Below are 27,111 nucleotides of genomic sequence, written 5' to 3' on the forward strand. Positions count from 1 at the left end.
ATAGTCATGGCCCCATGCTATGCAAGTGATTTTCATAAGAGAAAACTGTAAGCGCAAGGCATGATGCCAGGTTATAACTCTCTTGTATTACAAGGTACCCAAGCAGCTTGGAAGTTGCTTTGTATCACTCTTCTGCTATGATATAAAGTAGAGGCCAGGCTGCTGGCTGTACTGTTCCAGCTGCTCCCTCCCTGGCTCTGCTGCCATATCTGAGGAGGAACCTGGTGCGGCTCGCAAGTCGCCTGGTTTGTCTGATGTAACAAATCTGTCCCATGTTTCCAGAGAGAAAAGAAAGAATGCTTGGCCGGGAAGCAGAGACTCCATCTCTACGGGGATCCGTAGCCCTGCTGCTCAGCATTGTTGGAATCGCAGCACACGGTGTGAAAAAGTTGACCTGCGAGGTCCCCGGCTGCCAAAGGCAAGTTGTGTTCAACTCAGTAAATAATGTCTTGGCTGTAATTACTTTCTGGATCATCTCATCTCTGAAGGTAGCAAAGTTAGTTAAACAGCTTTGGGCTTTATCTCCTCCTGCAGCTGTTGCTGTTTGTTTACAACCAGCACTTTCATTGTGTACTTTCTGTGTCTCCTCTATGCCAGAGAAAACCAACCGGATAACAGCAATATACAAAATACATATTCGTTTTCCCAGCAAGCAGCTTTTCTTCCCAGTGTCTGAGACAGGCAAAAGCCACTTGTGATTGCTTTTTGCTGTTCTTTGTGGCTTCTTGAAAACATGTTCTTTTATAAATAAAATATGTATATGATGCAGTATTATGTTTTATACATACTCAATGTGATTCTCATACATATAGATGAGAAATCATTCAAAATGATTCATTTACCTGATGAATTTCACTCTGTTTGTGAACTGCATCAGCAGACTTCAATGTTCTAGAATTTATTCATTATTCTGAATTGTTTGCTGAATAATTTCTAGGGATAATTTTGGGGTCTGTAGATTATTCCAAAGCAGACTGTTGCAAGTTTTCACTATTCAAAATTCAAGCAGGGCATGTGGGTAATATTTATGGTCCCTTATTGGATGAATAACTCTACATTTTCAGTGTGATACTGAATTCTAAATGTGGCTCTTTGTGAATATCCTCTAAGCTTTGCTTAGAGATCACTATTTCCACAAACATTCCAGAACCAAAAAGCTTGTTTGTTAGAATATTTCCAGAAAATGAATACAGAAAGGACAAAAAGAGTTTAAACAATATGTTTAAAGAATATGAATGAATGTTAGTAGAATTTGCCCACCCGTCATATTACACAGACACCCATGCTTTTCAATTATGTATTTGATTTTTTTTAAAAGATGTATATAATGCCACCATCCTAGTTTCTCTGGGCACATATATCATATGTAATGGTGCCCTGTCTGGATTGCACCGACATGTAGCTCCAAAGTACAGGCCTCTACCTCTTAAACTAACATGGAAGCTGGAAGCAATTGCAGGTGGATATCTTTTATGTGGTTGAGTCACTAGAGGGGGACAAAGACAGTTGACCATCATCAAACGCACACACTGACAAACATCAACTCAATTCATTGAAACCTGCTCCCAGGTTACCCCATAGCACACAGCTGCCACTCTCAAGGAAGAGTCTAGTTTAAAAGATGAGCTTTAAAGCAGGCTCTGAAGGTCATGCCAGTTTTGGCTTCGCTGGACCAACCCGTGAAGCAAATTCCAGAACAGAAGGTCCTCCACCAAAGAAGTGCTTCCATTAGTCCCTGCAGACCAAACCTTGGGGACATTAGTAGAAGCTTCCTGGCTGATCTGAGAGGTGGTATGTAAGGGGAGAGGTAGGCTGTAATGCATCCAGGACTGGAATGGGTCAGGAATTTTCTGACAAAACCTGTTTTTGTCAGAAAATACAGATTTGGACCTAAAGTATTTTGGGAAAACGTATCAGGTTTGACAAACCACAGACAGGTTTCCTGCCAGACTGCATGGTGGGCTTCCATGGAGCCTGGGCTTCTGGGGTATGTGGCCCCAGGGCAGCCCCACCATGCAGAATGCCCCAGAGTGAGAGACACCAGAGCTTCCAGGCTTCCTGCCACAGAGCCAGGAAGCCCAGTCTCTAACCAGGACTCTGTTCCTGGCTCTGCAGCAGGGAGTCTGGCAGCCCTGGGAGCCCCATGTACTGAGCTGCTGCCATGGTCTGTGAAAGCAGCAGGTGTTTAGCACCTCTCGGCATCAGACCATAAGTGCATACCCAGGCTCTGTTACAGCCCATCAAGATAAACAGATCCCTGATTTCTGATTATTTATGTTTTGTGTCACTGCAGCGCCAACGTAGATCGAGGCGCCACTTTGCTGGGCACTTAGAACTGACGATCCACAGAGACCAGACATGCAAAGGACGGCAGGAGAAACACAGCGGGGTGAAACAGACGGGCCAAAGTTGCAGTGGCAGAGCTGGGACTAGAACCCAGGTCTCCTGATCCCAGCCCAGTGCTCGACTTCCTGTCCGAGGGGCTTTTGATTTGACTTTCATACTCCAGGGGACAGTAATTGTCACACCCAGCCCAACCTCCCTGTGGGCGAAGTTTGTGAAGAAACCCGTGAGATGCTTTTGTGACACGCAGGAACCCAGGGATCTCCCTCCTTCTTCATTCCCTACATTACCAACCACATCAGACATGACCTCTGAAACCTGCCCCAGCTGGCTGGACCCCCTCCCCACCCGTGGCTAGAGTTCTGTTAGTGTCATTTTGGCTCTAGCTCTTGGTGCTAATAAAGTCACAGTAACGTGGACTTGTTTGGGAGGCCCCACAAGAAACGAATCAATAATGTTTTAACAGTTCAGAATGTTCACTCATAAATATTGATAGAAAAACACCCAGCCACACTCAAAGTCCCGGCGGTGATGTGTATAACAGATGATCTATGTTTCCCTCCCCCAGATTCATCACCACAATCTCTGAAAGCAGATCAATTCATCACACTAACTAAGCCAATGAAATAGGAAAATCAATCCTCAGACGAAGAGCAAAAAGCAGAGGTATTTAATTATTACCCAACACAAGGTATTTACTTATTACTGCACCAGGGTCTTCAGTGCTGTGAGTAATTCCCTACACAAGACTGCAACAACTGTATCCAGTCTAGACTTCAAAGTACTTTAATGGACTGCAAGGACACTTACATACAAGTACTTCAACGCAGGTATTATCTATCTAGCATATACGTTCCACTTTAGCTATTTGTAAAGCGCTCATCGGCATAATTCTTGGTGTCATGCCAGGTTTTCCTTGATAATAAGAAAAACGGCTCTCCAGTGGTTGAGCTTTTATAAATGTATGAAACATCCCAGGTTTCCCCATCTATTCCAATGTCACCCCATTCCGCTGAAGGAGATTTATCACTGCTTGTGGCAGATGGAAGTTCATGGCACTCACAGGTCCACGCACCTTGGGCATTAGATTACAGGTATTTCCAGTGGATTTTTGCATTGAAGTAGTGGAACCATCTCTGGCTCAAGCCTTCCCTCTTCGCTATTTGCTGTGAGGCCTCTGTGGGCGGGTAAAGTAGGTGAGTGAGAGGGAATTAAAGGGGCAATCTTTGAGGACCACCAGCCCCCATCCAAAATGAAAAATACATCTTAGGCTAAGGGATGGTCAGTCACTTCCAGGAGTATAAAGAGTTCTGCTTTGAACACCTTTCCACAGCTCAGCGACCCTAGAGAGTAGGCTATCTGCTGGCCAGAGTGTTCAGATCTGCCCTTTGAGCTTTCCTTCCTGTCTTTTGATAAGGTATCTGAGGTTATGTATAAAATGTTTTCATATTCTTCTGATGTGCATGACAGACCACAACCAAGCTCAGGACCCCACTGTGCCTTAGAGACCCTCCCTGCCCCCAGGAGCTTACAGACCAAGTAGACGGGGGAGCAGAAGCACAGAGCCGGGAAGTGATTTGCTCAAGGTCACACAGGGGCAGGAACAGAACCCAGCGCCACGGCCAGAGCCTTAGTCACTAGACTAGTGGTTCTTAACCTGGGGTGCACGCACCCCTTGAGACTGAGAGATGCCCTTTCTGGGGGTGCGAGACAGGTCAGATTTTTTTAGAAGGTAAATCATCAAAAACACAAATTAAGCATGAGCATGCAAGTACAACTACTTTGTTTCATCAAACCTATGTATTTAACAACATTACAGTGGAGTCGCATCATAGGCGCATTTAACTTACGCGATTTTAACTATGCGCGCTCGGCAAAACAAAACAAAAAAAGAGAAAAATAACAATTTTAATACTGTACCTGTAGTATTCCACTCAATGAGCATTTGACTATACGCGATTTTCGCCTTACGCGCTGACTTCAGAACCTAACCCCCGCGTAAGATGCGACTCCCCTGTATACATTTTTTAACAATTACTGTAATATACAAACAACAAATATATCTAGGTTTAAAGAACTGACCTACTTCAACGATTTTTGATAAGGGGTGCGAGAACATATTTTGAGAACTAAAGAGGCACAGGCTGTAGTAAAGGTTAAGAGCCACTGCACTAGACCATGCTTGCTTGTAAACAAACAGGTTAGAGCCCAGCTATCAAATGAATCAGATGGGGTGGTTTTACAGCAATCTCATCCATGCTTTTTCTGATCAATTTTATTATTCCTATGTTGCTCTTCGTCTATTTCCCCAGCAGGAGCGTGGTATGAATCTTCTAAGGAGAGTGAAAGACTACGGCAAGGAGAAGCAGCCTTGGAAAGTTTGATTTATAGCACCCACTAAATAGCCTGGGGGAGGTGAAGAAGAGGCACCATTTATAAGTAATTTAGCTTTTCAGCACCTGCGGGTCTATTGATTAGCTAGAGCCAACATGTAAATGAGGGAGATAAAGGGAGAGGTGATAGGAAACCAATCACTTCTTCTTATCAGGCTAACTCCATAAAGTATAATGATGTTTTTCTTTCTGTACAAGCATTTCAGGCAGAAATGGTTCAGGATCTCTCTTCAAAACCTGCAGCTAACTCCCCTTCCTACAAGTGGGGATGATGTGCTTGGGTCAAAGAGGATCTTTGGGTGATGGGTCCCAGACAGTTCTCCAGACTCCTAGTGTTAGCTCCACCAATCACATTTGCTTTGTGTCTGGGTGGACTAGGCATGCTGGTTGGTAGTCAGAAAGGCCTATGTTCTAATCCCACTGTTAACAACAATTCACGGTGTGGCCTTGGGCAAGTTATTTCACCTCCCTGCCTCAGTTTCTCTCCATCTATAAAAGGAGTTGAACGATGCTTGCCCCCAAAAGGTGTGCGGCTTAAGTAGTAAAACGCTCGCACGGGACTTTGAACACATGAAACTGTATATGGGTGTGAAATATTATCATTTACCACTGAACATGGGGTATTACTGACCACTCTGTCCATGAGCCTTCAGCTGGTGGGGCTAGGTGATCACGCACCAAACCCACAATATTCAGTTTTATTGCTGCTGCATTTCACGTGTACATAAAACCACACAAGGAGCTGCTAAGATGGCATGATTAAACCCAACAGATCTATTTCAGTGCCTCTTCCTAGGGTAATTTCACCTCACTGCTCACCCACAGTTGAGGATGCCTGATAGCTCGACCCTGGTATGCTTTTCCCATATTTACTGAACTCAGGCACTACAGGATACACAGAGGGAGCCTGCAGCCTAAACTGAGAAAACAACAGGTAAGTAATAAAATGGAGGGATTGCTGGTGGGCCAAGAGAAATTTCCCCTAACAAGAGTCCCACTCTGCAGCAGGACCATGCAGCACCTTTCAACAGGGCCTCCACGGCATTTTAACAGGCATCACTAAGGTGAGGCAGGAGCGCACTATTACTCCTATGTTATTGATGGGGAAACCAGAGCACAAAGAGATAATTGGAGCAGGATTGCACCTTTTGGAGTCAGTGGCGACACTTCAATGGTGCAGGATCCAAGCTCTTTACCCCGGCACCAATGGAGTAAATGAGAGCTTGCCACTGGCTTCATTGTGTGCCAGCCCACGCCCTAACCTGCCTCTTCCTCCTCACCGTTCGGCTGCAATGCCCATAGTCAGTGCATCCCATCTTTGCCACCCCCCATGTTCTCCACACTGTGCTGCTGCTGTCGGGAGAGGAGGCGGAGGGGAAAAGAGAGTCAAGGCAGGTGGTGATGGTGGAAGCAGGGCAGAATGTGTAACGTAGCCAGAGCTAGTGAAACTAGCGAGTGTGTTTGTGGCGGGAGTTGGAGGAATTGTGGATGGAGGGTTTCTGCTGAGCAGACGACACAGGAAACGTGTCCCAGCCCTAGCTTGCGATAAAAGGAGAAGATGTCCTGTTTCCCCAGGACTCATCTGGCGTAAAGGGGCTCATACCTGACACCACGAGGCATGGGGGCTCAGGCAGCAAACCTCACTGTAGCTTTTAACCTAGCCCTGGATGGGCCAGGGCAGCTGCCGGTTTCAGCTTCAGAGTCTGGGCTGGCCCGTCTCCCCTTGGTTGGGTTGCTTGCTGGTTTTATTTTAACGTCAGGCAGCCGGACTGGTCATTTTCACAGTTTACGCCAGCTCCTGCGCTGGAGAATTATTATGGCTCAGTGCCTCATTAGCAACATTCTTTGGTCAGATGGGATCAACACAGGCTTAGTTAGAACTTTTTATAGAGTGTGAGATTCCTATACCTACAGCTACCCATGAACGAAACACATCATGCAGTATATTGACTGACATATCGAGAGAGACTGAGCGTGCACGACGGAAAGAAAAAGGAGAATCTTTACTGTCAGCCGAGAACCGCCGGGAGGGGCAGTATGCCCAAGAAGCCGGGTCTCTCCGTGCACATGGGCAGATGGAGCAGAGCGGAGGGAACCAGCTTGTCAAAAAACACAGTTTCTCCCCCTTGTTGTCACAGCAGTCGCTGTTTATGGAGCACAAGACTATTTCTAGTGCTGCCTGTATGATCCTGGTCACAAACAGATCCCACAGCCAGAGGCCAGCAAGTGAGACAGAAATAAAGGGTAACATTTTCAAAACATTTTCAGATGATGTAGGAACCTAAATCCTATTTTCAAAAATGACGTAGATGCCTAGGCATCTAGGTCTCATTGAAAGGCAATGGAGCTCAGGGTCCCAAGTGCCTACGGGTATATCTATATACACAGCAAGCGAAGGTGTATCGTAGTGTGGGTAGGCATACGCGGGCTAGCTTTAATTAGGTAAGAAGTAATGAAGACATTGCAGCTCAGGCTTCGGCACAGGCTAGCAACCTGAGTACATCCCCAGGCTCCCCAGAGGTTCTAGTCAGGTTGCCAGCCCGCGCTGAAGCTCAGGCTGCCACGTCTATGATGCTATTGTTACCTGCGCAGGTAAACTTACCCACGCGGCAATCACACCTCAGCTGCAGACACAGCCTAGGTCACTTTTGAAAACATCACCCATGTCCCAGGCCCCTCTGCAGTGGGAATGGAACCACATGATCAGTTTTCAGGGCCCATGGGGTATGGCTGACAACAGCCCTCGCCTCAGCATCCAATTTGGACAATCACGATTTCCGCTCACAGACGCCTAGGCAGAGGAAGGAAATCCTAGGGCTGGGAAATCTGAAGTCAAACAGAACCTTTTTTTCTTTAATTATTCGCCATCCTGCACAAGAGGTCACCATGAGCAGTTCCAACTGGCAGTTTCGAGTCTGGAAATCAGTCCCACGTGAGTTTATTGTAAACATGCAGCCCTGCAGCCTGTCTCATCAGAACCCAAGCAGCCTGGTCAACTCTCACCTAAGTAAACGCTGAGAGTTGTTGGCTTCTCAGTGCTTCCCCTGAAAGTGTGAAACTCCTGACAGGCTGCCATTCTCCCGAATGCCTAAAAGCTAAAAGTGCAGATGGAGGGGAAGGAATGTTCCAAGGGGAGCACCTTCTAACTCCTTTACAACACACACAGCGGGGGATTTTCAGAAGCGCCCAGCACTGGCCTAACTTTGTTTCCATTAAAGTTGATGGGAGCTTTACCATCAACTTCAGAGCTCGGCTACCACTGAGCGCTTTTGAAAACCCCACCCAGAGTTTGCGGAGGGACCCAGCAAATCTTTGCTAGAAACGGAACAGCTGCTCCTCTTTGCTTAACATTTTACGTCGGAAGCAAACCCAGCATCTAGGACTGAGATCTGCTCCTCCTGGTGGCCCACTTACCAGGTTGACGAAGTCCTGGTAACAGATCTTCCCGTCTGAATTATTGTCTGCCAAGGCCAAGAGCACCTCCAGTTTGTGTGGGTCCAGCTCAGAGCCGTGTCTTTGGAGGAGGTTTCGGAATTTCTCAGTGCTGATGTAGCCAGTGCTCTCGGGGTCAAACTGAGAGGGAGAAAACAAAGCAGGAATTATTTCCTCAGCATTACACAACACCTACAATGCTGACCTCCTAAGGGTTCAGCCTCAGCCGCAGGCCCAGCCATGCCATGTTGCCATGCAAGCCATCACAGTTTTATCACTTTTGCTGGTAGCATTGTGGGATGCACAGGTCTCTGCTCCAAGGGATGGAGAGAATTCTTCTACCATCATCCAATCAGTACCAGACAACCAGTTACACTAGCTGTGGGGACACTGTCTTGGATGTAGCCTCTGTGCTGGAGAATGCCAAGGTTATGTCTGCCTGAGATAGGGAAGGATGCTCCAGGTAAACATGAAGGGGAGAGCATGAGGATACCAGATCAGTGGGCAGGAAAGAAAACCTCTGCATTTCCCTAGGGAGCAGCCTTAGGTCTTTGGTTGCTGGTAGCTTGGCATGATTACCTCATCTGTGGTCAGGACACGTGAAAACTCTACTAGCTAGAAATGAGGAGGGGCACTGCCCTTGGGAGTGGAGACCAAGCCAAGCTGCCAGCAATCAGAGACATAACCCAAAAACTCTAATACCTGCAGGGTTGCTAACGTCTGCTCTCTAAAGTTAATTCCAAATCCCAACTGCAAGGCAAGTAGGGTTATGAGGACAAAGGAACCTCCCTGAATGAGCTCTGTATTCAGGTACAACAACCCCCTTCTCATCCTGATCTAGTTCAGTGAGCAGACGTGCCCAATTAATGTTCCCATCAGCCTCTTCATTCAAACTTCTTTTACCTACAGACCTTGCCTTGTCCTACACATTCACAGCTCTCTCTTGGAGTCTGCATTTCAAAGTAAACACCACATACGGAGTCTCAGCAGGTACTGCTCTATTTGGCCAGTAGATGCATTTAATTGAGTGGTTGTTTCTGTTCATGCTTTTATTTGTAAAGTTAAAACTAACTGTCAACACTTGCTCCTTTCAGGCAGCTAGCCAGATGGCTTATGTAGATTTTCAGATTCCTTATCCTGTCAAATACTGGGCAAAGAAACAACACAACTTGCATTTCTTGTCGAGCACTTTCACCCTAAACGATCTTGGACCACTTGAAAAATATTACCAACATCACCACCACTGAACCGCGGGCGCGTCCCTGGGAGTGGAACAGAGTAGCCATTGAAAACCACGCACAACAATACCAAATAGATCTGGATGAGCAGAGAACAAACATGATTCAAGGGCTGGAAAATCTGCCTTACGCTAATCTCTCCAAGTAAAAGTTAAGAGGTGATTTGATCACAGCCTATCGGCAGCTACATCAGAAGATTTCTGATAGCAGAGGTCTCTTTAATCTAGCAGACTAAGGCATAACATGATCCAATGGCTGGAAGCTGAAGCTAGACAAATTGAGACGAGAAAGAAGAGGCACTTTTTAACAATGAGGGCAATCAACCATTGGAGCAATGTACCTCAGACTGTGGTGTGTTCTCCATCACCTGAAGTCTTTAAATCAAGACTGGATGTCTTTCTAAAAGTTATGATCTAGCTCAGCGGTACTCAAACTGGGGGGTGGGGACCCCAAAGTGGGTCACAACCCCCATTTTAATGGGGTCACCCGGGCTGGTATTAGACTTGCTGAGGCCTGGGGCTGAAGCCAACACCCCAGGCCCGAAGCCGATGCCCGAGCCCTGGGCTGAAGCTGACGCCCGAGTCCTTCAGCCCTGGGTGGCAGGATTTGGACAGGTTCAGGCTTCAGTCCCCACTTCTGGGGTTGTGTAATAATTTTTGTTGTCAGAAGTGGGTCACGGTGCAATGAAGTTTGAGAACTATCAAAAGTTAGGGGCTTGCTACAAGCAATAATGGGTGGGGTTTTATGGCCTGTGTTATACAGGAGGTCAGACAAGGTGATCAAAAGGTCCCTTCTGGCCTAGAAAAATCTAAGAAAAAAAATAGTGTTCCAAGTGACTCTACAGAGAGTAAGAGAGAGAGATTATCTGTCTCAGTTCATTCATTAGTACAGCTCTGAGCTCACATGGTCTGCCTCAAGCCAATCACTTATCCTGAGGAGATGGGACTGGAAGCATTGCAAATCTTAAGATTTACAATGTCATTAAAAAATTTAAGGGTGAATCGCAAGATAACAGTATAAGAAATCTTTGGCTGCCTAAGGTTTCTCAGTTATTACCAGGATGCACCCCATGGTCATCTGTATCTTTACAGCAACAGCAGGGATAGAACTCAGACACTCCTATTCTAAAAAGTACAGGACTCTTCTATAACAGCCAAAGGAGAATCTCCTTTGTCTGTTAGCAGGACAGCACTGACACAGTTGAGTAGTTCTGACTCTGTCCAGTAGATGGCAGTCATGCGTACACATAACAGCATGGACACACTGGCTCGCTCATTCTAATAGTGAGAATGCTGGATGGAAAATATCCCGAGAGGACAGGAGAGTCCAAAAGAGACCTTTTGAGAATGTGACAGACTGTCACCTGCAGCCTTCCCAACTTCAAACCTGGTAGATAAACAAAAAAACATAACCAACCCCTTGTGCCCCCCCTGACCCCCCAAACCCATTCACCATCTTGTGGTTTCCTTGCTAAAGGCTATTTTCCCCCTTTACAAATAATGGGCTTTGGCAAAATGGAGGCAAAGTCAAGTCATTTTAAAGAAAAATGATTCTCAGTTTAAATGATAGAGAACCGTATCCGTCAGGACAGACAAAGAGTCATTGACAGACTGTGGCAAGCATGGTAGTTTGGGTTTGAAGGGAGGAACCGTTTTAATTTGCTCTGTGCTTGTACGGGCTCCCACACCGCCAACCAAATTTTGCTTTGAGTTTTGTTGCTTTAAACCAATATAAAAACTCTACATGAAACACAGCTCAAAGCACCAACTGCTACCTGGTTTGAGGTCAAAACTAGACATGGGCCCAAGCCACCAAGTTTGGATATAAACTTTGGCTATGAGGTGTTTGGATCTATGGTTTGCTTTGACCCGTTAGAGAGGAAGAAACCAAGTGTGAAGCGCAGGCCTGGTTCTGAATTTATCCAACAGGAATATAGCTTAAGATCTGCCCAGTACTTTAACCGTGAACCTCTTTGAACGGTATGGTGAATCCAGCCTAAATTTCTGGTTCATAACAGGACCCCAAACCAGACAAGTTGTTATAAGTTTCACACGACGGACCTATCCTTGACCAACTGCAAGTAACTTTACTGAGTGTCATCATTCCAGCTGGCCAACGGCAATGCTGGTGCGCTCGACTGTCCCCTTTTCGCCTCCTCGTGGAAAGGCCATGTCTGATTTTGGGGCTTCCAGCCAATGATTAAAAGGCCTGAGAATGAGGAGACAGCTTGTGGTCAGATGGTCATTTTCAGAAGAACAGCTTGAGCTAGAACAAGGAATCTGAACTCCTTAGCAAGGTGAGGAAGTTTGCATGTCAGAGTTCCTCAGCTCAGATCGGTCTTTAGTTTTCAGTCAGACAATTTACACAGAGCCAGAAGTGTCTTCTGGAGTAAATGAAACACCCAGGCATTCTGAACGAGATGGAATGATCCCCTCTGAACTTGTTAATTGAAAAGTTGCTGCTTTTTGGACATCGCAGACCCTATTTATTCCCTTACCTGTTCCCTTCATTCCATTTGGACCAGACTGGTTCTGTGGTTCACCCTGGAGCTGCTGGAGCATTCCCCATCTCCTGTCATCTGGAGCCTCTTTCCCGCATCTTTCCATCTTACCAGCTCTCCATCTCATTTCAAACCTCAGCTGAAACCAGCCCTCTTCTCCCTTCCTAATGCATCTTAATTTCTCTCTTCTTCTGCGGTTTATTTAAATTTAAAACTTTGTGACTGAACCTTTAAGTACATGGGGATGCAGCCTGAACAAGAGAAGCTATCCAAAGAATAGTTTTACATCTGAATTTATTAACACCTTTTCAAAGCAGGAATAATATAGACTCTTCCTCAGGCACCGTGCTGAAAACTGACAAGCAAAGCAGCTTTTTTACGACTGCTTCCAAATCAGATGTATGTTTTTGTTGCTGCAGAGATTTTTATTTCTAAATGGATTACAAGCAGGTTCTTGGGAGTGTGAACTATGGAGATAAATAACATAAACCAGAAATGACAAGGCAGCCACATGCCATTTCAATTTATCTTCTGAAATGCTCAGTAGAAAGAGATTCCCACATTAAATTCTGTATTAACTCCCCCCACTTCTACCAAGAACACTGTTGCTTCCTAGCAGAGTACAGAGAAATCTTGTCTTCCACTGGTGACAATCTGTTAACTTTAACTGAGTATCTGCAGGATGTACTGGATTTCCGTCAAAGATTAGAATTCGCTGAATTACTTGGTGTCACTTGAGTTCATTGATCTACAGCGGTATCTCCAGGCATTGAGGAGAGAGACACAGAGGCTTTGGGTTTTTTTTTTTTAATTGTTATAAAGAATCCTGTATTTTTTTATAAATACACTTTATGGAACAGGCCTGCACTGATGACCTAAGAGATCTTTTCCATTTCTAATTGCTACAACTCTCTTAATCCAGTCTTGAAATGTCATATAGGCTTTGTAGCTCTGAATCCATAAAGATGTTATAGTTCCTCTCTTTCTTTGGTGCTGGTGAAAGCTGCTGGATTGAGAGTCCTGAAAACTAAAGCCCCTTATTGATTCACAGAACAGATGGAGGATGCAATATCACAAAGCTTCCCTTACATGTCTTCCCCCTTCCAAAATGCCTTATCCGTGACCTAGCCACACCAGTTGCTGACAACATAGTCCATTCTCCAAGGCCCTTCCATCCTTGCCCGCTCTGGCAGCCAACGAAGATGACAATGAGCACCAGTTAGGGACAATGGTTTTTGAGATACTCAGCTGGACTGGAACCTGACAACGTCACCTTTGCAAGGAAGTTTGAACACCAGCATGGGAATGGCAGTACAGTTGGGTTCCGTCCTAACGCAAAACCATAGGCAACTCCTGGCCAAAGTGCTGCCAGCTTGTGTTCTCATCTGGACGCAGCATCAGCCAAAATGCGACACGTAGCAAATTAGAAACCAAAAACTGACATCAGATCGAACCCATTTCTTTTGAAACTTGGAAACTAAACAAACATAAGCGGCTGGACCAATTTGCTGTAACTCCAATTCGGTCTAGTCTCAGCCGGCTCTCATTTGCTGGGAGTTTTGCCTTTGATTTTCTAACTTGACTCAGAAGAGTCTGTATGCCATTGGCCTCTCTTTGTAGATAATGATATCAAGCTTGTTGGCTGGATTAAAAGATGGAAGGAAAAGCGGGGCGGGACAGGAGCATTTCAGTGCAGGAGGTATATTTCCATGGAAACATTTTGGACATGAAAAGGAGTTCAGTGAAAGCAACATGATTTCAACAACCTTCACTCTTTCCTAGCAGTGAACAAAAGCTTGAATGCCTGCACCTTTTGGCTGGCTTGGTTTGGACACAGCAAAAGAAAAGCTGGCTTGGCAAGTGGCCCAGGTGGCAGGGGAACAGCATGCCAGCAGCTGAATCTGGCAGAGCGCTCCCCATCAAGCGGAGCAGCCGAAGAATCCACAGTACAAAACTGACCTCAGCGCAAGGCCAATTGTTTTGAAGAGGTAGTCTGTGCGTATGGCTCCAGCTCGCTCACTGAGCCCCTAATCAGAGGGCTTCTGCTGCAAGACTTCAGCATTCAGCTGCCAACCTGCTCACTCGAGTGCTCCTGAATAGAGTCGTGCCGCTGCTTCCCTTGCGGTACTCTCTCTGGATCGACGCTCACAGCCTCCACAGTTGCTATCAGTCTTAAGCGTCTGGTGAAAAACCTCCTTTTTTTGTTTTGTTTGATGGAATTGTCCAAAAAGGGGGAGGGGACAGGGGGTTAACAGCAGAGGGGAGGGGGCTGCTGCATGCATTTGAACTGAGATGGAGGAGTTGCCTCAATACAGGAGCTGTCAGTGGGGGTGGATGATTGGAAACAAACAAAACAAATGATCTGCAGAAAGTCAATGCTGTATGTTTTCCTCCATGCGCCAAGTTATGTCTTTGCAATGTGCCCTGTGACGTGACGTGCCTTCCTGACAACCGGCATCCAATCCCAAAGGTCGCTTTCTTCACCAGTTCCGACTAAAGAAGGGGTAAAATTAATCCCCTTGATCCCAACATCTCAAGATTTGGAGAAGTTCAGATATTAATGCTGCATCTAGCCCCTCTGCAATCGGATGAGAGCTGGAAGTTTGGATCCTAATACCATAGCCAGACTCAGGGCTTGCCTACACAACTATCTAGTTCACGGCAAGCTGGGGAATGAATCTACCCTGCACTAGCCTGCTGCGAACTAACTGTCCACGTGCACCCAGCTGATGCACACTGGCAGTTCATTAATGTGCTTTGATCTAGTCCTCTTCAAAAAAGGACTCAGTCAAACCACACATTAACAAATTGTTAATGTGCGTTAGCAAAGTGCACATGGACAGTTACTCCAGGCCAGGCTGGTGCAGGATAGATTCACACCCCAGCTTGTCGTGAACTAAATGGTCACAAAGACAAGCCTTTCGACGTCTCAGTTCAGGTCCATTTTTACCGCCTGTTGCCCCTGTCTGTAACTCAAAGGCCGGTCTAATTTGGCACTGCCCAACACCAGAATAAAATGGATTTGTCAAAACCATACATCCAAGGAAGAGTGCATCATTAGCATAATAGCAGATATAACCTTTATCGAGGAGAATTTATGCTGTCTTATCAGAGGCAGATAGACTCAGTCATCTAATAAAGCCATCTCCAATACTTGTGATCCAAGGTACACTGCTGTATTTATGCTCATTAACTGACAATATTCGATCCAACACGGTCATTTTACTTCACTGCATTGTTTAACTATAGTCTCAAATTTCAGTGAAAGGATTTATCCTGCTCAGGGATGATACATTCGCACCTCGTAGGTTTAAACGTTTCACTACTTGACGTCCATGTGTCTAATGGTTAAAGCAGGGAGAAGAGTCAGACCCCCTGGACTCCACCCCCAGCTATGTTATTAGCTCCTGTTTGACTTTGGGAAAGTAGCTTGTGGGTAGGAAAGCCTATGAGCAGCAATTTGAAGGCTACATCTACACTACAGGGGGGAGTCGATTTAAGATACGCAAATTCAGCTACGCGAATAGCGTAGCTGAATTCGACGTATCGCAGCCGACTGACCCCGCTGTAGGGATGGCGGCAAAATCGACCTCTGCAGCTTCCTGTCGACGGCGCTTACTCCCACCTCCGCTGGTGGAGTAAGAGCGTCGATTCGGGGATCGATTGTCCCGTTGGGACGCGATAAATCGATCCCCGAGAGGTCGATTTCTACCCGCCGATTCAGGCGGGTAGAGTAGACCCAGCCAAAGTGTGTACATTTCTTTAACGGGCATGAATTACACCTTCCTGTAAGCAATAAGAGCTATAAAGATCACCAATAGCTTTAACTGACATTTGTTATATGCTGAAACATGGCAAAACCATTTGTAAGAATAACCAGTAGTTATAAGGCTTCAAAACCCTGCACAAACTAATTTTAGCTACCCCTGTGATATCAGCATTAGAGTCAAAACAGATCTGATCTCGTCACTCAAGCTGCTAACAATTGGCATCTAAGTGACTAACTGACTTCCCAGACATCTGAAGGCCAGGCTGGTAATGTTAGAAGACTCTCCAGTCAGAGAAGGCCTCACTATTACACACACACAACTTTCGCTCTTCATGCCGCTCTGCTGCTGTGCTTTTCCCAGCCATGATCCAAATGAAAGGATCAGCAGCAGGTAGATGGTACTTCCTGCAGCATCCCAAGCGTATTATAACTGGAACAGACTCTATTCTCACAGGACAGCCGGCCTGTTCTTGCATTTCATGTAGTTTGCATTCATTCATTCATCGATACCGATTAGAAATGGGTTTGAATCAAAACCTGGGATCTGAACAATTCTGAAAACTGAGATTTGAATTGTAAACTCCCCTAATCTGAATATTTACAAATGGCCTCTCTCTTTACAACGGGACTCCAACCAATTTGGAGTATCCATGTCTGAAATTTTTTGCCTGGAGCCCCAGCTCTAACATAGATGCTGTAGGTTTTTATATTTATTTTTTTCTGGATTTGCTTGTCTATTTACAAGATCTAGACAATTTGATCTTAACAGCACCCCCCAATCTCCTCCACACACAAATAAATCAAACTCCTCAACTCTTGTTCCAAAACAGCAGCTAGCTACAAAATCAGATAATTTAGTGGCTTCTTCACATTTCCCGTCACATGATAAAACAACAAATAACTGCACAGTTTAAATGCCCCCTTCCTCTCCCCACCCTACCCCAAATCAACTAGCTGTAAAAAGAAACTGACCTTAACTAGAAGATGCTTCAAATATTGATCCATGGTTAATTTATTCCTGGAAACTCATCCCCCAAGACAGGACTGGCATATCCAATTCCATCAAGATTGCAAGTCAGGGCTGACATCAGATCCACACAGCCCCTGAGCTCCTAACCTCAACTGGGAGCCACTCACCAGCCAAATACTCCTGTGATCCAATTCAAGGCAGTGGCTTCCTGTTTTAAGCTCAGCCGTATTACTTCTCCCTTTGCCTTTATGTAAGCGAACAAACATAACTCAACTGCTGGGGCTGAGGAGTGTGGAAGGCTGGACGCCCATTTGGCACAATAGGGCACTAACGACAATTTCATGCAAGGTTTCCTCTGCATCTCAAAGACAATTACGCTTAATTCCCTTGATCCCCCACCAGGCTCTTAAGCAAAAATGTAAATATGTTAATGACCATAACAACCACCGGACTTGAGGCACATGTTTTTCCCACCCACTGCAAGCTCTCTTATTAATTATGATTATTATTATGAACTCGTCATAAAGTTAAGGTGCCCCAGCAAGACTGCTTAGAAAAGGAAGCAGCTAGAAACTTTGTTTTAAAGGTGGTGGTGGTGGTGAGGGGTGAGTGTGGTAAATTAAACCCCAGACTGTTCTGCCTCTTTAATTAAAAGCACATCAGCCACGACTGAGTGCACAAATAGGGTGGGGGTCAGAGACGTGCAGCTGTTAAACAATGCACTGATATCTTGGGAAATTGCAGACACTAACACAGCCCAGGCTGCTGCTCCTTTCCCGATTCCAAGGATCTCATTTGAATGAGGTCGATGGATGGCTTAGCAGCCAATGGCAAACACTCACCAGGGACCAGAGCAGCCGTGGGAGTCACAGACTGAAAGAAGCATGAGTGGGAAATCCCTTTCTGGCTTTGGGGCAACAGATCTATCCTAGGCCCAGAGAATTTACTGCAGACTGTGGTTTCCCCAGTTACGGTAACATTATTTCAGCATGAAGGGAGGAGATCAGCCCTGAGGGACACCCTCATTTCTGGTGAGAATATGGGCCTCGCAACCAGGACTCCTGGCTCTAGTCCCAAATCCGCTGTTAACTTGGAAGAAGTCACTTTAAAAAATCCGTGCCTCAGTTTCCCCCAACAGTAAAATGGAAATGACAATCGGTTCTTATCTTTCAAGGGCGTGGGGGAGCTAATTTATAGGGGGGGCTGATTCTCATTTATACCACGGCCCCTGTATACCACCCTGGCACTGGAAAGAGGCCTTAAAGTGGGAGTATGTCGCATTTGAATCACCTTCTGGCTAAGGTGATTTACACCCATTCTTTGAACCTTAAGCTGATGGAGCAGGGTAAAGGGGCCTTAGCATACATGAGAATCGGGGCCTGTGTGTTTGTAGAGTATTTTGGGATCACTGGATGAAAGGTACATATGCAAATCCTTATATAAAAGGGTGATGCCTTCTTCATATCCCAGCCCTGCCCCATTCTTGTCTCTCAGAAATCCCTGTGCAGGGCAGGTCTTGTCTGCACAGATCCCCCTCGCTGCTAAGGGAAGCAAACCTCAGCAAGAACAAGAAACCTCCACACATGTCAGGTGTCTCTTTCTCTCCTGGTGCGCCAATTGCATTTCCCTCCATCTGACTCTCGGCACTGGCTTCCCCTCTTCCTCCATGTGCTTTTGAAGCTTTTCCTGGTCTCTCTTTCTCCTCATCCTCTTCAGCCCACTCCTGACTGCTCTCCTTTGTCTCTTTAATCCACGCACCACATTATTCTTCCTCCTGTCACACCCCTCCCTGTTTGCGGAACAGCCTCCCACGCTCCTCCCCCTCCTCTGAGAGTGAACACCTTAAAACCCACCCGTTCCAGCGGTTATTCCAGAGAACGTGCCGTTCTATGGGTCCTGTATGACCCATGCCCATAGTGTCTGCGCTGTAACCTGCCCTCTTGTGCTCTTCCATTATGGAGTAGAACCAGAACCAAAATCCTGGATCCAACCACCACTGAAACTCGGATCCTCACCCAAGCCTCGCGGCTCAGGCCAATGCTATTAAACAGCTAGCTCTTCAGTTCGTGAATTCCAACGTGCATTTGCAACATCAACCTCATGTGCAGGAGGGCAAGGATGGCCGTGAGGCTAAGGCACTGGGGTTATTTCCAAGATCTTCCACCTACGCCATAAGGAAACCTTGGGTGAATCAGTTAGTCTCTCTGCCTTACTTTCTCCATATGTAAAATGGGGATATTGACACTTGTTGGCAGGGGATAGGTTTCTGTTGAAAGTGTAATTTCCAGCTCGGGCAGACATACCTGCGCTAGCTCTGATCAAGCTAACTCGCTAAAACCAGCAGCATAGCAGCCACCGTGCCAGCAGTGGAACGGGCTAGGCTCTCAAACAGGATTGTACTGGGGGCCGTTAGCCCACTGCACCACCACAGCTACGCTGCTATTTTTAGCACAGTAACTCAATCAGAGCTAGTGCAGGTATGTCCACCCGAGCTGGAAGTAACACCTCCAGCCCTGGTGCAGACATACTCAACAGCTTTTGTGAAGCGAACAGATCCTGTAGCAATGAGAAGTAGCTAGACCGACAGGTACACTTACACCATTAGATCACTGGTTTCACATGAGCAATCCCTTTTAAGGAAGTTTATGAGGCAGGCAAAGAAACGCTTCCCAAAATAGCTGTAGGTCCCACTACGTTGGCATCTCTAGCTTTCACCAGTCTCCGAAATTCATGCTGCAACTCAGCTTGAGCTCACACAATATTTTATCATCTCTGCACACAGCGGTAGAATGTGCAGCATTAGCTGCTTTGATAAAGATTAAAGGACTGACCAGGAAGCAGATCAAATCCCATCTAATAAACCAAAGGTCGAGAGCAAAAGCAGAAGCTATTGTACCAAAACTTTGTCCGCAACTATTTTCCCAGGGGCCTAGAGAAACTGCTCTCACTTCTGGTAGCGGGAGGACAATGGTGTATGGAGATTAAAGTGGTCCAGGATGGAGGAAGGTGGTATGTTGCAAAATGTGCTGTGAGATAAACACACACACACACACACACACACACACACACACACACACACACCACCTAAACTGAGTCCTTGAAAACCATACACACAGTGATGCATTACTGCGGTATCCGCTAAGAGATTCTCTCGTTCTCTCTCACTGTAAATAATGAATTTAACCATCACCACACAGCCAGCATCAAGTGATTAAGTGCTGTCCTGGTGTACTTTCAGTCCGCTTTAGATTGCTTTGCCCTGAGGTGAACCTTAAGGCTGGAAACCGGCTCTCAAAAGCCAGAGAACATCCAAGTGCTGTGATAATACCCTCACTAAATCATTGGGCAGGCCCTCTGGACAGCGCCAACTCCTGACAGAAGGCTGCAGAGAAGCTGCCATGCTGAACATTTGGTGCTACCCAGTACAGAGGGTCTTTTGGGCGGAGAGCTGTTTGAGTAGCAGCGCATGGCATGGCAATCGCCCAGGAGAGAAGTGCATGGCAATCGCCCAGTATAGGGTTAAATGGTGCTCTGCACGCACCATAAAGCAAAAGGGACATGGAGGTTGCAGCAGGGGTTTGCTGGTTGCACCTTTCCCATTCCTTTTCCTCCAATGCCATGATAACTTGGCTCGGCGGGATTACTGTCTAGACGGCCAGCAGGGGGAGGCAAAACAAGATCAAGATAAACATCTGTTCATTTGTTTTCTTTGCTCTCTTGATGTTCCCACCTGTTGAAACCTCACTTGAAACTGTCCATAGAAGCATCCATCTGGTGCACGCACAGGCACATGTTTTTCACCACCCAGCTTGACTGCTAACCGGAGAGGAAAAATGGCCTTGAGGTTCAGGCCTGGGACCCAAAGATCTGGGTTACGTTCCTGGTACTGCCACAGATTTCTGGAGTGACCTTGGGCAAGTCACTCAGCCTCTCTGTGCCTCAGTTTCCCCCTCTGTAAAATGGAGGTTATGTCCCTGCCAGGGCACCTGTGAAGCTTAGTTCATTTAGGTTTGTAAAGTGCTTGAAAGGAAGGTGATCTACAACTGCAAAGTAGGAGAAATGGGCAAAAATCCCTCAGGTTCAGAATGGTGGGAGAATATAAACAGAGCTGGGCCTTCTCTCCCAGGGTAAGGAGAGAGGGGGTGATTTGGGTTTTTACAGACAAAGCCCAGTCAGTCAGGTGTCCAAAATCAAAACCAGGGTGGCTTGGTCCCACTGATTAGAGACCGGCCCAAACTGGATCCCTGTCCCCCACCACACTTAGTGGAAGTTCAGATCCAGGTCCACATTGTAGCTGGCCCAAATCTATAATAGGCTGAAGTGAAACCTGGGATTCAACCCCCCTTGATTTTTAGGGATGTACCGATCCAGATCAGACCTTGGCAGTGTAGGGCATCACTAAAACATGCCGAAATGGAACCCTGAAACTGAATGCCTCAGAACTTTGGAACCAGAAGGGATACGAATCCAAACGTTGCGACTCAGGCTCCTTTCCAATCTGAACCCATTTCCCATCCATCCCTTCCTCAGCTGGTTGGGATCTTGCTGCAAGGGAGGGTAGGATGCGATGTCAAGAGACACCCTGTAGATTTGCTGAATTTGAGCCCACCCTTTCTGACCACGTGGAATCACTATGATCCACTTACAAGAACCATCCTTGTTTTCTCCTGCTCCGTTTTTTGGTAGCACTGCAAGCAGCATTTCAGAAGGAATCAGCCTGCAATCCCACATTTCCCCATCACATTCAGCGTTACAGCCCTGTGGGTCAAAATTATACCCAACACGCTGCCCTGATGACGCTGGAGCTGAAGAGGCTCTCCAAAAAGGATTCAGGGTAAGTAAAGGCTGCCCCATTACCCGCAAAGTGAGATGCAGCTTTTAAAGCGAGACAGACAGTCATATTAGCAATGAGTCCCCAAAGGTGGCATGAGATGCTGCTAGATGTCCTGTTAAAGGATGTGTTTATAGACTGAGCCCTCCCCAGATCTGCTTTTTCCTCTTCCATTATTAATGTAAGTGCATTAAGACTAATGGAAAAAGGGCCGGGGGCCAAAGCAGAGAAATGATTTTATTTTTGAGATAGAAACATAATTTCGAATCTTGCAGTATCAGGTGAGTGGCACGTTTTGCCAGATAACAATCTTCAGAGGTAACAAGGGTTCTAGTGATAAGGGGAGGTGATGTGGTCCAGTGGCTAGGGTAACCAGACACAGTCAGTAGAGCTGAATTCTAATCCAAGCTCTGCCACTGATTTGCTGTGTGACCTTAGGCTCAGTCACTTCACTTCTCCTCCCACACTTTGCCTGTCTTGTCTACTGAGAATGCAAGTTCTTTGGGGCAGGAACCATCTCCTACCAGGTGTTGCTAGAACAATGGGGCCATGATCTGGGTGGTGATTTCTAGGTGCTACAGTAACATACAAATATAGAGATTATTTTCAATCAGGAATTGGATCTAATAGAGGGATGTTGAGAATCAGGGAAAAGAGAATAACATTCTTCTACTTTAATGGACTTCTTGCATATTTCATAAATCTTAGGACGATTGGGTTTGAGCCAGCCTGCTAATTCCTAAATCCATTTAATCCCATATCTGCATCTGGGCACAAAATGGTTTTCCCATCCTGCGAAAATTTTCAAGATTTCTAAAATTTTCCCATTTAATGTGGGACAAACCAGAGAACTTTTGAAGTTTTTCATGAACAAAGAGAGACCACCTCCCCCACTCTCCTTGCTCCCAAAATAGCCAATAACCCAGTGGCTAGAGTGCTCTGCTGGGATGTGAGACATCCAGGTTCAAGTCCATGCTCTGCTATTCTCTCACTCTGTAGGTGAGTCACCTGGCTAGGACACTCATCTGGGACATGAGAGAATAACTTGGGATATTAATGTTCAAAGTTTTAAAAAAATATCTTTTTAGGTTTCTGGCCTTAGCAACATGATGTGGCAATGAGTTCCAGAGTCTAATTAAAATCTAACCTACTTCTCCCATATACAGACTACGGGTCAACTATCAAAAAACTGAGCATTAGAGAGATACTTAAAACTAGATTCATAGATTCTAGGGCTGGAAGGGACCTCGAGAGGTCATCGAGTCCAGTCCCCTGCCCTCATGGCAGGACCAAATACTGTCTAGACCATCCCGATAGACATTTATCTAACCTACTCTTAAATATCGCCAGAGATGGAGATTCCTCAACCTCCCTAGGCAGTTTATTCCAGTGTTTAACCACCCTGAAAAAAACACTGGATATTTGATATTCACACTAAATACTGTGACCTACTAATGTTAATCATACTTTGCACCTCTGTAGCAGCTTTTCATCAGAGGAGCTCAAAATACTTTATATTAACATTAGCTAGGTCTCTCAATACCCTGGTAAGGCAGGTGAGGGATATACAGGAAACCACTTCACCTACAATTGAAGGGCAGTCACCTTTGGGGTGGAATGCATTTACAACCGGTACACAACTCTAGTATGCACAGAGTAAGCACTGGGGTTTAGATATAGTCACAGCTGTGAGTGCTAGCATGGCGTACTAGGGAATTTTACAAAAATATTCACAGTGGTGCTAAAACCAGTTGTTGGAGAACTACTGTAGACAAGGCTCCCTTCCTATGACCAGGTTAGTTAAACCTGCACTACTGGGGAGGGTTTTTCATTTTGTTTACTATTCCCTCTTGAACAGGAGGCTTCCTGTTGCGGTCACTGGTTGGCTGAATCATTGCTGGAATATAGCTACTAGGTTTTCTAGCATAGACAGACAAAGCCAAAGATAGCAGCTGAATTCTTTTCACCTAGATGAGGTGAATTTAATGCTTTACATTTCTGTACTGTGCTGAAAATTCTTTTCCTCTGGGTTTATAAAACATTAATTTGTATTTTGTATTTTACTTTTTTGTTTTTTTGGTTTTAAATCAATAGGTAAATCTAGGACCAGCATTAGTTTTGCTAGCCCCGGCATTTGCTCTGTACATAAGCTTCAAAGTTTCCTCCCATTACTAGCTAGAAATGGGAGAACTGTCAATAATAAGGCAGAAAAGGCAGAAATGTTCAGTAAATATTTCTGTTCTGCATTTGGGAAAAGGCCAGATGATATATTCATGTCATATGAAGATGAAACACTTTCCATTTCAACAGTAACACTGGAGGATGTTAAACAGCAACTACCAAAGTTAGGGTATGTCTATACTACCCGCCGGATTGGCAGGCAGAGATCAATCCAGCGGCGGTCAATTTATCGCTTCTAGACTAGACGCAATAAATCGACCCCGAGTGCTCTCCCGTCAACTCCTGTACTCCACCATCATGAGAGGCGCAGGTGGAGTCGACGGGGGAGCGGCAGCAGTCAACTCACTGCAGTGAAGGCACCGTGGTGAGTAGGTCTAAGTAGGTCGACTTCAGCTACGTTAGTCACATAGCTGAAGTTGCGTAACTTAGATCGACCCCCCCCCCCCAGTGTCCTCTGGGACTTCCCCAGTGTTCCAAGACTTATTGAAAATCTACATTAACAGTCAAGAGAGCTTATCTGCCAGCTCTTTTAAAACTCTTGGATGCAGAGTTATCCAGACTCTGCTCCCTTCTGGCCTTGGAATCTATGAATGTATGAAACAGAAAAAAACAAAAGCAATGAACAGGTCTAGCTTCTAAAAACAGCAGCCTGGGCCCCTGTCTTTTCACAGGTTTGTAACATCAAGATCCCATCCACACTGTATAACATGGTGAGTACCAAAGCCAACAGTGACTCTCCTTAAGCTGCACTATTTGCCTGGAAAGCATGCTCAATATACAGTGACTTCCCATCAGGCACTGCTCAGTCACAGACAGGAATTTGGAACAATCAGATTTTTGAATTGCTCCACTCCAGCTCCGGGCAAAAACCTACTGGTCTGCGTGCCAGCTCCGGGCTCCACTCCAAAGCCCTGGTCACAGAGTCCATAAACTGCCCATGAAGCTCCTGATAGAAACGTCTCTGCTGTCCAAGACACATGGAAATAAACGGTGTAATGCAAACCTCACTGAGAGAAGACTTGGGTGCAGCATAACTCCACAGATATATTCAAAACTGAGCTGCTGTGATGAAGTCTTCTCCGAGCGCTCGAGGAGCCAGGGGATGACAACACTGATATTTAACACTTGTGAGTGAGCATTCATGGCTTGCAGTGCCCTAGGGTAACCACTGGGGTTATTGCCATAATACAGAGACAGGTGGCTAGAAGCTGTCTTGTGACTGGCTACTGCTCTTGGAGATGCTTTGAGAATAACTCTTGGCAAGCCACTTCGTACAGATCTACCTGCTTAAAAGGCTTTGAGGAGCAGCACTGTGGTGCTTGTTCCCTCTCAGTGGCTTCCATGTCAAACATGTTTTAGTTTAAAATTCTAAGAGACCTGTCCAAGTGCCAGCGTCACAAATCCAAAGGAGGCACAGAAACTCAAGCTGTGTTTTTGGCTTCTAATAACAGGTGCTGTAGTCTAGTGGTCAGAGCAAAGGACTGAAAGTCATTCCACTTCTTGATCCCAGCCTCACTGCAGGACTTGGAGAAGAGCCTCTTTGAACCTTAGTTTGTCAAACAGATGTAACCCTGGCCTTCCAAACTCTCACAGCTGTTGTGAGGATCTACATACATTTGCAAAGTGCATCGGAGATCTTTCTATGAGCGATCCTCTACAGAAACATTAAAGGTAAATCTTTATTATTTAACAAAGACTCTGCAATGTGTTGAAGCAAACTGAATCTAGCTCACTCTGCTGCAGATGTACTGGCTTTCCGTTGCCATCCATAGGGGGGAAAAAAAACACTTCAGGCAAACTCACTGGTAAAGATAAACAGTAAAACAAATGTATTGACTACAAAAGATAGATTTAAAGTGACAGGCAAAAAGTCAGAGTTAGTTATCAAACTAAAATAAAATATAAGCACGTAGTCTAAACTCTCAATCCTATTAGACTGGGCAACATCTAGATTAAGCAGTTTTTCTCATCCCACTGGATATTGCAGTCCTTAATATACAGGTTTGTCCCTTAAACCTGGACCAGCCTCGTCTGTTGGAGTCTTCAGTCTTCTTCTTAGTGTCTTGGTGCTTGCAGCATAGGTGGGAGCAGGAGAAAGGCCAAGCATGGGGTCCCTGTGTTCTGTTTTATACCCTCAGTCTCACGTGCTTGGGTAACACAAGTCCAGGCATGTCTGGGGGGCATTGCTGAGTCTCCAGGCAAGATTGAGCAATTTCCCTGGTGTAGCCTCATGCAGGTGAATCATTGCATTGTAGCTCCCTTGCTAGACAATGGCTGTTGATGGGTTGTTTGACACCCCAGTCGTGCATTGGTTACTTTCCTTGCTATAGCCTCTGGGGAGCCAATATCTGGCTGATTCCCCAACTTACAGCATGTTTTAGTGATAACCATACAACACAATTCTCATGACTTCATATGCATTAATGATGTACATATATGGATAGAGAAATGACTTTCAGCAGATCATAACCTTTCCCCGACACCTCACACGGCCTGCTTTATATACAAAATCACAATTACATATACAGATGAGGAACATGGGAGTTACAAGACGCTCCCCGAAGGTATAGAATATCACGGGGTGTTCTGAGGCAAAGCAAGATCCCTATTTTACTGAGGAAGACACTGAGGCACAGAAGGTAACGTTTCCAAAATGCCTAAATGGTTCAGAAGCCTAAGTCATCATTTTAAAAGTCCCATTGAAAACCAATGGTTCCTAAGTCACTTGTCTACACAGCAAGTTACTGTGCAACAAGTCAGGATGTGAGCATACACACACTAACTTGCCACATGGTAATATCCCATGTAGACACTGCTACAGAGCACTGAAAGTCCCGGAGTGCGGCTTGGATTACTACTACCTGAAAGCGTAGCATGCCAAGCAGTAACATGCCATGTAGACAAGCCCCACAGGAAAACAGAACCCAGATTTGCACATACCCCAGCTCCATGTTCCATCCTTTAAGCACAAGACCATCAGAAAATGCACAGGTAGGTCCCAGGCTGAGCTTCTGATGCAACTACAGACCTCATCTTTTAGTTGTATAGTCCACATTCAGCATGGCTATCAACGGAGCCACCCTTACAGACCCACTTGGCTTGACTGGAAGCAGCACTTGAAATATTTCTGCCTGCTTTAAAATAATTTTAAATCGGTCATCAAGGGGAGTAAGCCTCCAGTGGGTGTTGAATATTCCTTACAAAGCTTTGCCCAGGATGGCAACAATTACTTATCGCCCGCCGATGGAGACAGCTGCGGATATTTTAATTTCGGTTTCCCCCAACAATAAGCTTTTGTTTTGCTAACCGAATCCTTTCTCTTATGAAGATCCAAAACTTTTTTTCCTTTAACCCTGCCTTCACTAGTCATTTCTTTCTCTTTTGTTGCTTATAATGAATTCTTCATATTGACATGAAAAACGACAACACTTCCTGAGGTTTAAAAGAGGCTTGG

General features: G+C 45.7%; 1 protein-coding gene across 4 annotated transcripts in view; it reads right to left on the reverse strand.

Moving 5' to 3' along the window:
* The window catches only part of RHBDL3 (rhomboid like 3), a 131,080-nt gene that overhangs the window by 58,591 nt on the left and 45,378 nt on the right, over positions 1 to 27,111 (reverse strand). For all 4 annotated transcript variants that reach the window (XM_054048052.1, XM_054048053.1, XM_054048050.1 and 1 more), the window contains one exon: positions 8,151 to 8,309. In XM_054048052.1, the coding sequence (XP_053904027.1) occupies positions 8,151 to 8,309 (159 nt within the window). The remainder of the gene's footprint in view (positions 1 to 8,150; positions 8,310 to 27,111) is intronic.

This window comes from Malaclemys terrapin, chromosome 13, assembly GCF_027887155.1.
Source record: "Malaclemys terrapin pileata isolate rMalTer1 chromosome 13, rMalTer1.hap1, whole genome shotgun sequence".
In the NCBI taxonomy this organism is placed as follows: domain Eukaryota; kingdom Metazoa; phylum Chordata; order Testudines; family Emydidae; genus Malaclemys; species Malaclemys terrapin.